Below are 12,041 nucleotides of genomic sequence, written 5' to 3'. Positions count from 1 at the left end.
AAATGTTTAGCTAACTTCACCCGGCACCAAACAACCAATCCAATAATAATGTGACCTTGTCTGGGAGGAGGGGGGAATCATTATCAGAATAAAACTATGTTAAATAATTATTAGAATAAGTTAGGCTGCGCTACATCGTCAGTCCACACATTTATTATTCAAAACTATGGAAAAGGGTGAAACTACGTTGTTGAGAATCACAACTGAGTTTTTTTACATCATCTGATCCATTAGGTGTTTATTAATGCCTGTGTGGTGTTATGTTTAAAATGTTGAAATGTTTTAGTTAGTAATTCATAAAATACAAAGGTTCCATCTCACAAAACATAATGGAATGTAAAAACTTAATATCAATATCTCTGAACTACCCTAACTACCCCCACAAACTCGCTAGTCAAGCCAAAATACAGCAGCGAAATGGATTGAACTGCTACCTAGTTAACTAGAACACTACTTTACATTGTTACCTAGTTAACTAGAACACTACTTTACATTGTTACCTAGTTAACTATAACACTACTTTACATTGTTAGCAGGCTCACAAAACAAGCCGTGTTAGTTGACTAGCGATGTGTCATTGATTTTCTACAAAAAAAAAGTCCGTCAGGAGTTTTTTTTTTTTTTTTTTTGCTTTAATCCCTGGGCTCCCCCGCACACCGTGGTTTAATTCGCACACTGGTTATGACTACAAGACACTCCTACCACACCAGCATATGGCATCTACCACTAATGAGTGTTCGAGAAAGTGAGTAAAAAGCCTCACACACATAGTCCTCCTGTAACATAAACAAACTATAAAACAAGAAGTAGGCTAACTGTGCTAGATTGCTATCGCTAATCTCTCCGTTATCAGTGACTGGGCTGATAACGTCTACCACCTCAGTGTCCGGCTCCTATAACCGCAGAGTTAATAAACCCGAAAGGCATTTGGCTACGACGGCCAAAGAATTAACCACTTTCATAAAACCCTGTCAGAAGAAGTTGCTGCATATCTTGCTAGTCCCCAAGAGTGTGCGTTCCACTCCCACCGCACGGCCATGAGCCCCGTCTGCCAGAGTCACAGTTTGGATTCCTTTTGCGCCTTCTACAGCATTCCTTGAAGTTTTTCTGTGGGACTACGTATCCGATTTCACTGTTTTATGGGATTCTGTTGGGTTAAGAGTGCAGCCTAGCCTATATACCAAAACCACAGGTGTATCCAGTCCCCACTGTGGCCACTGTGATATCCATATACTCGATGGGAAATACTCCACGCTAACAGTCGTACAGTATGTTCACTGAGTGTGTCCCCATAGACTCATTCTCTCTCTCTGTTGTAGACTAGACATAGCTCTTCTTTCTGCTGCAAGACAATGTCACTGAATACGTGCCCCCCAAGAAACCATTCAGCAGATAGTTAGACTGTTACAGCTGAAACATGTTGGCGTTTTATCCATAGAGAACAGCATCATCGCCATACTACAAATAGTGAGATTTCCTCTCCGATCAGAAGCCAGGATAGTGGTACTCCTGGGCTGCAGTGTTCAGGGGCGGGGTGGGGGGGGTGGGGGGGGGCTTGTGTGTATTGCTACATCTGAGCCAACAAGCCAGTCCCCTGGCAGGCATGTTTAGCACTTCAGATGAAGAGCTATATCAAGTGCCCAGCTGATACAACACACACTCACACACACACACACACACACACACACACCTACACACACACATCCCACACACACACGTGCACACATACACATCCCACACACAAACACACACACACACACACACACGCACACACGTGCACACGTGCACACACATACCACACACACACACACACACAAATACACACACAGTCCAGGGCATAACACCGTCATCTCTGTCCAAGATGGAGTGTTTACCCCCCAGGCCAGGAGAGTACGGGGAGAACGCATCAGCGAGCAGCCTTGTTTCTCCACCCCCCCAGGGCAGACCTAGAGGAGGGCCGCGGACCCCGGCACTGCTGAGGTCATAGGAAAGGGGAGGGGGGGGGGCGGGGGCCTTGTTCGTTGGCACACAAATGAAAGGAAAGAGAAAAGCTGATTTGGGGGAGATTCTTTTCTTTTGGCACAGAGAGAGACAGGGCATCCCACAAGCATTGCCAAGCCCCAAGGAGAAAGCCTTCTTTGGATGGACCCCCCTTTAAGGCTAGTGGCTAGCCCCATCCAAAAGTCTTTAAGAAATCCCCCTAATCGATATTTCTTAATCTGTACGTTTTTGTCTTGTTCACAGCGGGAGGGAGGGTGGGGTGGTTGGTGTGGCTTTGTGTTTTGTGTTTTTGTTGCGTTCGGTTGCTTTGTTTGTCGGTCGGTCGGTCGGCTGTCTGAGAAGAGGGAAATCTGATAATCAGTCGGCGGCCGGACCCCAGCTGTTGGCCTACCTTCCTGCCACAGCTGCACTGCATATATCATCAAGGGCTATTAACAGACAGAGGATTAGCCCCTGACCAGGCTTAGACTCCGGCAGTGGGGCTTTCAGCCTCTGATCCCCTGCTCTTTCCTTGATTTAGGCAAGGGAGAGTAGGGAAGGGGGAGGGGGGGGGGGGGGTTCCACATCTGTCTGGGGCCCTCTGTCAAGCAGGACTGGTGTTAAACGGAGACTCTTCCCTCCATCGCCAGCCCGGCTCTCCCCCCCTAATGGAGCAACGAGCTCAGCAACGAGCTAGCCAACGAGCTAGCCAACGAGCTAGCCAACGAGAGAGTCTGATGAGCTTCCACTTTTTAAACAGCAGCAGCAGCAGCCTCCAGATTCGACCCCTGATGTGCTACCAGGTGACATAGAGCCTCAGGGGGGGGGGTTATGAGTCAGATGTTAAAATGTTGTCGGTTTACCTTACGAGCGTTTAAATCTTTTGTGTGCTGTTTATATGACGGGTTTTTGCAACGCGGTTGTGAGCTGGCGTGAACGATGTGATAGGAAGTCAGAGAGGTCCAAGTCATGCAATAACTATGCTGCTTTTCACTGTTACGTTGTATTGGCTTTGGTGACAAAGGGGAACAATTCTAAAAATGCCACAACTTTATTCATAATTGCCATATCCTTCCTGAGTTGAGAAAATGTTGTTGAGGTAAGGAGGCCTTAAATAGCCTTCGTTCGCTTTATGTAAAACCTGTGGTGTATGTTGAAACCTGCGTCACTCTCGTCAATAATTCATTGTTTTGCAGATGACGCGTTCTACTTATCTAACCATGCGACAAGACGGATAGACTAATGTAGCTTTACTAGTCTCTTCTCTTGCCAAGAGAAAATATCTACATCTATAGGTCTATCCATGTATGTCTCGTTTAACCTCGCCCAATCAAAAAGAGGATGGCAGATGGACACACTGATTGGCTGCACAGCACTACATGTAGCGTTCTGATTGGATGTGTTGCATTGGGAGGCTAAACTCAGTGTGCCTTACTCAGGCAAATTGAGATGTAATCTCCTTTCATTGTAAACAACATGTCAAAACAAATGTGTGCCTTAAGGATAAAGGCATCTGGATAAAGGCTCACATGATGATGTTTCATTGCTATCCGGAGGTGCTATGAGCTTTTTCAGGAAATAGGCCCTCAAGCTCTCGTTATTAACGACTGTGTGTGTGTGTGTGTGTGTGTGTGTGTGTGTGTGTGTGTGTACCATCGACTCTGCTCAAGTCCTATACAATAGCTGCAATGTCTGTGACATTTTCGCTCGTTCAAGTGAAAAGCAACGGCCTATTGTTCGTCCGGTTCATGTTACTCCTCCCTAACAACTGAAGACATCAAAGCCGTGAGATTGTTCTCACTGAAAAAAGACCTGGAAAAAGCTGAGGGAAGTTGTCGCTGAACCGTACCGATTGTGTGTCGATTTGACAAGATGGCATATTCTCAATTTCACTGTCACCTCAAGTCAGGTGGAAAGTTACAAATGAGACGGGTCTTGAAAAATGAAACGTGGAAGAGGAGGAATCTGTTTGGAGAAATAATTCACAGCGCCTGAGATGGATGACAACAATAAAATGAAATGACAACGTTTTCCCTCGCCCTTCCCCGCTGATGCGGTGTGAGAGGCATGCCCCGGAGGAGAGCCAATCCAATGAGGCTTCCCCTTGTATTCCCCGCCGTTGCATTCCTGGCAAATGGTTCCTTTTGGTTTAAGAACCAAGCGCAACACAATGACGCAAACTATCATCTGTCGGGCTGAGAGACAAGGGAGTGCCTCACGCTGGGCGTCCAAAGCGCCTGACTCTGTCTCATTCTGCGATGACTCAGTTGTGTTGGACGAGGAGAAGAAGAGAGATAGTAAAAAAAAAATCACAGAGATCAAAGAAGGTTGGAAAACTGCAAGTTAAGTGTCTCATCTCAAGATGGTGTGGATTTTTTTCTTTCCTACCACATTTTCAGACAATTTTTCCTATCAAAGGGGAATCCTGCTTCAAATTAGGTCCCTTTATTATTGAGGGAACGAGGCAGAATATACTGTCACATCAAAGATTTGGCTATGAAATATACTTCTAACTCTTCATCATTAAAACGTATCTCGTGGTCTGGGGTGGTCCAGTGGTCTAGCACCGCGGTCTACAGTCTACATTATGCCCATGTCGGCATGGGCTCGAGTCCGGCCCATGCCCTCTCTCTCCCTTCTTCTCTTTACTGTCCTGTCTGTCTTCACTGTATCTGATGAAAAATACGAGTGGGACTGCCCCTCACTCAGAAAAATAACTTGTCAAAGTGTCAGCTAAAAACATATCTCTATTGTTGAGCAAAGGAGAAATCAAATCGCATGCAGTGCCAGCTTTCATTTCTGCCCTCTACTTCAACGCCGTCATTTCCTGTTATGCGAGACACATTGGTAAGCTGATGCCATTATTTTTAGCCCTCTAAATGCTATCTTGCCATCTTGTCGTTCATTGTTTTCCATATTATGTCTTTTTAGTACTGATCCAAATATAAACAACAGTAAACATCTCTGGGCTTTCCTCCTGTTATGACTGGGATATTGGGTAGTGTACGTAGTTAGTAAGGAGGACAGAGGAGGTGTGTGTGTGTGGGGGGGGGGGATCATGAAGTTCTTTGTCTCTTCAGCAGTAATCAATAATGAATGTGTGGAGTTGAACTAAGAAGTTTTGTTCTCACTGCGGCATCTCCCGTTCTCTGCACCTTTATGACTCTGACACAACTCCCCCCCTCAGGTTACCTCATGAAATATTCACCCTGTTCCTTTGCATAATTTACCTTGTCAACATACTGTGGAAACGGACGACTAGGAGATACAGTTAGGGGATGGGGAGGAGGGGCTGTAGTGACGCAGAGAGGATAGATAGTGTTGAGATACAGGTTTTCAAGTAAACTCTCTAGTAAATGAAGATGGAGAAGGGTGACGTGCACTTTGACTTTCTGGTGTGGTTATGTTGAAACTCCAAACAACCAAAATAAAACAGCTACTTTGGCCAAAATAAAATCTGTACAAATATTTTTTTTACAAGACAAACATTTTTTTCGTACTGATTCTTCCCAGAGTTCATGGCAACACCGAACAGGTCCTGGAACAACTGCTTCACTTTTTTCCTGGGTTTGGAAATCCATAAACTCAGAGAGAAACTCCCCATGCCTTTTGAATGGGGGGTTTGTAGCAACTGGCTAATTGTCTAGGAAGGTGTTCTGTGGACTGTACTGTAGACAAAACGTTTCAGAAAAACCTTGATTCAGTCGGCATCTTGTCTTTGTTTAAAAAGAAGTAAGATTATCCGTTGCTGCCTGGTCATTGTTGCCAGCATAATGGGTCCTGGGTCATGTGATCCCAGCTAGAATTCCAGAGCGGGCTACTGCAGCCCGGTGCACATGGCAGAACCTTCCAACAGATGTTTTTCGTTTATGCTGCAGTCTCTCTCTCTCGGAGCTGGGAGGCACAGAGCCAGCGAGGTGATTCATGACGTGAGCCTTTCCTTGTTATACTAAACCAACAGAAATGTGCTCCGTGTGGAGAATAAACATGGCTCCGGTCCTGTTTTACTGATTTTTTCTGTTATTGAACTATAAACCTTCAGGGACAGTGATGGGGACTTTAGAAATGATAGGACACACAGTCACAGACATCAGCCTACAGAGCCAGCAGCTAATTCTGCATGTTAATGTATTATCCATCTAGGAATTGAGCAAAATGCAGATTTGCGAAACGACGTGCCCACACTTCATTGTGCAACATGGGGGAAATAACGCAGCTGCAGACGTAATCCAGTTAATCCACTACTTAATTCATAGGGAGAATTTGCTTGCGGGATGGTTATAGCATGATAATAACACTGCTATCACTGGAGGAAATGTAGGCCTGCACTGTGTTGTTTTGTGTCTTGTACAGAAGCTCTCTCTTCACTGCTCTAGGACCTCTTTATTTAGAGGCTTGTTTGTCAGGAGATACATATCCTAACATCTTTCTTTGTTCTCTGAACAGCCTTGGTGAAATGACAGAATGCAGTAAATTGCGAAATATAAGGGCCAAATGTTATCAGGGACTGTTTCGACATCTTTGCTACTAGGCAGAGGACATGTGAGTTCACTGGCAGCAGTGTTGAGAGGGTGGCTATCACCACGTACTACACCCAGTTGTGTTCCTTTCACTTTTGAGAGTGTTATACCCATAGAGATGTTGTATTTCTATGGTTAAACCAGTGACTGTTACCATAGAGATGCTGTATATCTATGGTTAAACCAATGAGTGTATTTAAGACTTGACAAAGGCTACGGACGAAACCGTAGTCCTATTAAACCACAATTTGTTGCATCTGGAACTTGAGTGTGTGGCTTCTACTTCTTTCAAACCAATGAGTTTTATATCTATGGTTAAACCAGTGAGTGTTACCATGGAGATGTTGTATATCTATGGTTATACCAGTGAGTGTTACCATGGTGAGAGCTGTCTCTGTAGTGTAGCCTATTCCATCTTTAGTTTTGTGGGATATTAAAGGAACATCTCATCAACTGTCACCACGACTCAACATAAAGTTATTGGTTGTCTTCTTCTTTAGAGCCAGGAAATCTGTGAGAAAATATTTATCAGACCAAGAAGTAATATGTCCAAATGATGAACTCTTACAGCAATGTCAAAAGAGCTTTGTGCCAGCCACTGAGGCGCGTCTACGCTCAGATGCGTTTCAGTAAACACTAACCCTAAGTAACAGATATACGTGCTAGTGTGGCCCTTACGGATAGAAACAAACCAGGCTAATAGCTAATTCCAAAACAATAACCTCCCTCCTCCCTAAAGCTCCTTATAGAATGTCAAAACCCATGTGTGATTATTACCCCCGACTACGTCACTGAGGGTAAAAACCTCAAACTAGCCATACCTAGCTTTTGATCAACAGAACATTCGGCATTCGGAAGCCTGTTTGTCCACAAATTCCGTAATGTGAGCTAGACAACGATTATGAGGTCACAAATGAATGAAGTGTCCCTTTTACGTGACAAATTAGGTCATGTTTTGGCGGCTGTAACGTGGAGTGGCAAAGGTGCACCACGCTGCTGCCTCGCTTTGTCCCATTTTCTCATGGCGAAGCCCCCGTGGCAGACGAGGGCGGTGTGTGTGTGAGGAGACATGGCTTACCATGGTCTCCACCTGTCTGTCTCCATTACACTCACTTCGCTGATCAGAGGTGACATCACGTGTGTGTGTGTGTGTGTGTGTGTGTGTGTGTGTGTGTGTGTGTGTGTGTGTGTGCGCGCCTGGGAGCTCTTTCAGCGTGGATTGGGAGGAGAGGGGAGGCGATTATAGATTCATATACATTAGCAAAACAATAGAGAGGTTATGCTGATGCTAAGGCTGATGATGTAGCCGTTCTAAATCTGCATCATTCTCAATCCAGATATCTCAGTCGGTGGCTAGAGGGTTTGCACTCTCTCTCTCTCTCTTTCTCTCCCTCTCCCTCTCTCCTTCTCTCTCTCCCTACCCCCACCCTGCGTGTAGACAGGCAGCACTCTGCTTCAGCCTGGCAGCTCTGCTCTGGAGCAGTGTTATGTAACAGAGAACCGGGCCTATATGCACGCCCTCCCCTCCCCTCCTCTCTCCTATGCAATGCTATCCATCCCCTCTGCCTTGCAACACTAGTCAAAAGGCAGCACAGGCAGCAGAATCTACAAAAAATCATATAGACAGACAGAAATAAGATATGAGCAAACCAACCAAAAGACAATCATCATCACAACAAAGGCGTGAGCACATTCTTTGCTGAGCCTTTGGGGATTCATTATTGTTTATGATCTATGTTGTATCAGGAGGACAGTGCAAAGACAAGTATGTGTGTCATATGAGTTATGTGCTTATGTTTATTGGCAAGGGATTAGGATTCAACTCAACAGGTGTTGTGTTGATAATTGAAAATAAACTAAAGAGAGATCTATCAACCACATGGATGAATTTGACCTACAGGGAGGACATGACCTGAGGTCCCTTTAGACACTTAACCTCCAGTTCAGAGGCAGACAGACAGGATTCTAACTCTAACTGTGATGGACTGGGGGCAGATAGAGCTTCTTTATAGGTGTGTTAAGGACATTACTGTAATAAGGTGCAGGCCTATGAGTTAGAATAACTACAGATGGCATGTTTCTACAAATTGTAACATAAGTGACACAAAGTTGCCTATGGTGCCAGAGCTAATTGATCACATACAGCTTATAACATGATGATAATACATCATTATAAAGTATAACAGCGCCTTGGGTGGAATGCTCTTACCAAATGCAATCAGTTCCTGTTCCTCAGAACAGTGCTTTCTGTATGACAGAGCTCCCCTAAGTTTATTCTATAGGCTACAATTAGGGCCCCCCCCCCTCCAACAGATGCCATGCATAAGAAATATTATATTGCTATTGTCCAATAAGCAAGCTATACTGCTTATAGATGAGAGTGTGTTGGAATGGGAATGCTATCATGAAATGTATTGGGGGGTAGGTAAGGCTATGTCAAGACTAACGTCTAACGGCCATCTCTCTTCAGAACAGTGCTTTCTGTATGAGAGCTCCCCTAAGTTTATTCTATAGGCTACAATTAGGGGCCCCCCCAACAGATGCCATGCATAAGAAATATTATATTGCTATTGTCCAATAAGCAAGCTATAATACTGCTTATAGATGAGAGTGTGTTGGAATGGGATGCTATCATGAAATGTATTGGGGGGTAGGTAGGCTATGTTCAAGACTAACGGCCATCTCTCTAGTCTAGTGAAATGCGTGAGTCTCACGGCGATTGCGTGAGACTTGGCAGCTCTGCGGGTCTCTACATAGTGTCATGATTCATCAATGCGCAATGATGTGGCCTTACCTCTTCCAGCACGTTGACGGTGTTCCGGCAGCTCTGCAGGCGGGTGGTGAAGCTGGAGGTGGTCGGGGAGTTGTAATCCTCCGTGGTTTCCGAGAGAAACTCGGACACCGATATTTGATCCGGCATCCTTCCGTCCGCAGGGAAATCGCCCAGAAGGGAAGGGATGGCAGAAAATAAAATGTTTTCAGAAAGCCACTAAATCATGAAAAAATGAAAAAAACTAACTAAAGGAAAATAACTTGATGTCTTGATGACGGAGGTGATAAAAAAAAAACTAACTGTTTACTAACTAAAGATATTGATAAGACGCGCGTCTCTTCTGCAATGTACTTGGTTTGGGTTGGCTCTCCTATGACTTCACTGTCCCCCACGGGAAAAGGGAATGCACACAATTTTCGGACCCCTCCCTCCCTCTGTGCGTCTCCCTTTTTGCTTTAAAATGACCCAAAACACAATACGTTAAGTCCTAAATGTCCCTTGCTCCTTCCTTTCAACAACAGCTGTGAAGCATGATAAAACTGTAAAACAGAATAGCGGATGCCCTCATTATTGTTCAATAAGCCACTTCTTTGCCGTCAATAATCTCGAATGACCGATCTTTAGTCTGTTGTGTTGTTCATAGTCCGTTAGTCTGCATGCAATAGGATCTAATCGGATTGCAGAGGGTTTCGCCTCGTTTTTCCTTCTCTTCTCTCAGTTTCTCTTTTTTAACGCTCAACAACGCTATTATCTTGACATTCACAGCCACTCTCCCTCCCGCTCCCTGCTCTCTCTCTCACCCACCCACTTTCGGATGACAAATAAGGAAGATCTCTGCGCATGCGCATGCCTGTGATCTCGGACATAATACTCGCAGACATTCCGCAGTAGAGACCCCTCTCTAATTCACATTCTAACACGGTATCTAAATGCGATCTACTAATCGTGACGTTAGAATTATAAGGTTCTATCTCAATTTTTGTCAAAATTTAGGTTTTTTTACATAATCTGATCGATTAGGTGTTTATTAATGCCTGTGTGGTGTTATTTTTTTAAATGTTGACATTTTTGAGTTAGTAATTCATAAAATACAAAGGTTCCCTCTCACAGAACATAATGGAATGTAAAGACTTTGACGCTCAATATCTCTGAACTGCCCTAAACGGAGATAGAACCTTATCATTCTAAACGGAGATAGAACCTTATAATTCTAAACGGAGATAGAACCTTATCATTCTAAACTCACGCAATGTGTCTCGTTACTTGGTTCCATTTTCATTTGATGGCAGTTATTATGGTTTAAATTAAAACATTGGACCGATAGGCAGGCCTAATAGCGTTGCACATTTAAAGTGTGTGCATACAAGATTAAGGCATTAAGGCTATGCATTTTCGTGTTAGGCCATCCATGGTGGCTTTCTTTCATCGCCCTTGATAGCGATTGTTAACGCTACAAGTGCGCGTCCTGCAGGTGATAGATTGAAGTAGCCTCGGTATATGCAGCTGCACCTCAATCTCCTGCAGATTATGCTTGAAATGCTCTATTAGCCGCTCCAATGTGAAGAAAAGTTATACAACTATCATGATATGCCCTATCATTCATTTATTTATGGCAAAATGAAATAGGCTATCTCTCACTGGATAGGCCTATGGCCAAATGCCAATTTGGCGAGAAAAGATTTAATACTTCTATCATATATAAGTATTGACATAGATATTATGTTTCTATTCTTGATGTTGTTGTTGTTATTTTTATTGTTATTATTATTATTATTGTTGTTATTATTAATAATAAATATTATTTTATTATTGTTATTATTATTATTATATTATTTATTATTATTATAGTATTGACATAGGTAAAGGTAGGCTAATGATAAACATAGTGTGTGAGGTAGCTGTAGTAGTACTGCTGTGGGCCTACACTATGGAGTCGTCAGATACATGGAGAGGCTGGCTTACCGATTATTCCATAAAGAATCTTTAGAGGAGAAACTTGACAGACGGGTGGACGAGGACCTCATGACTCAACCGTCACCTTGGAACCTAAATCAAATAAATAAGAATCACATGAGCCACCGACACGCTGTAGAGAGTGGCCTATGTCTGGTACTGAGTATGAATGTAGAGTCTATGCACAACGTTTTTAACAAAGACTGTGTAGGCCTACATGTCTACATCTTATATGATCTACCTCAGCTTGTTTGATAGTTACAAATTCCCTTTTTTCCCCAAAAAGGTTACAGCATCACTAATTATAATAATCTGGGTGGTGAATAAAGGAATACAACAGTGTACAGTAGGCTACATTTCGTCCAAAAACCATTGCTACTGAATTAGTTTACCTTCCAAGAACCTGTAAAAGAGAAAGGAGAGAGTGGTGTGCCACGCCTGAACTTACCAAAATCAATACACATCCAATTTGGGATATGAACAGTGACTGAGCGTCCAGTTCTTGACTAATGCAGGAGAGCAGAGTACTTGCTGATGTGCGCATCATATTACAGCATCTTTATTCTGAATTCTATAACATAACTTACTTCAAAAGACCTAAGAGAAGTAGAGAGCAGACAGAGCAGCAGTGATATCTTCTTCCCTGATGAACCCTGAATCCGTCACTGAGCAGGCAGAGGAAGGAAGGGAGAGCCCACCATGTGAGCAGAAAAATAACTACTCACTTACAATGGGCAGGATCTCAGAGCTAATGGTCCAGCAGGAACTGTGGAGGAAATCCAGAGGTACTTAAACAGGAAATGTAAGAGCTGGGC

General features: G+C 43.7%; 1 protein-coding gene across 1 annotated transcript in view; it reads right to left on the bottom strand.

Moving 5' to 3' along the window:
* The window catches only part of asap1b (ArfGAP with SH3 domain, ankyrin repeat and PH domain 1b), a gene marked incomplete at its 5' end in the record, with an annotated part of 68,384 nt that extends 57,087 nt beyond the window's left edge, over nt 1-11,297 (bottom strand). The window contains 2 exon segments of the mRNA XM_080544159.1: nt 9,295-9,421; nt 11,236-11,297. Of these exon segments, the coding sequence (XP_080400285.1) occupies nt 9,295-9,421; nt 11,236-11,297 (189 nt within the window).
* Nucleotides 11,298-12,041: the final 744 nt, after the last annotated feature.

This window comes from Nansenia antarctica, assembly GCF_963989245.1.
Source record: "Nansenia antarctica genome assembly, chromosome: 13".
NCBI lineage: Eukaryota > Metazoa > Chordata > Actinopteri > Argentiniformes > Microstomatidae > Nansenia > Nansenia antarctica.
The sequence above is the reverse complement of the archived record's forward strand: the minus strand, read 5'-3'. Positions and strand labels throughout refer to the sequence as shown.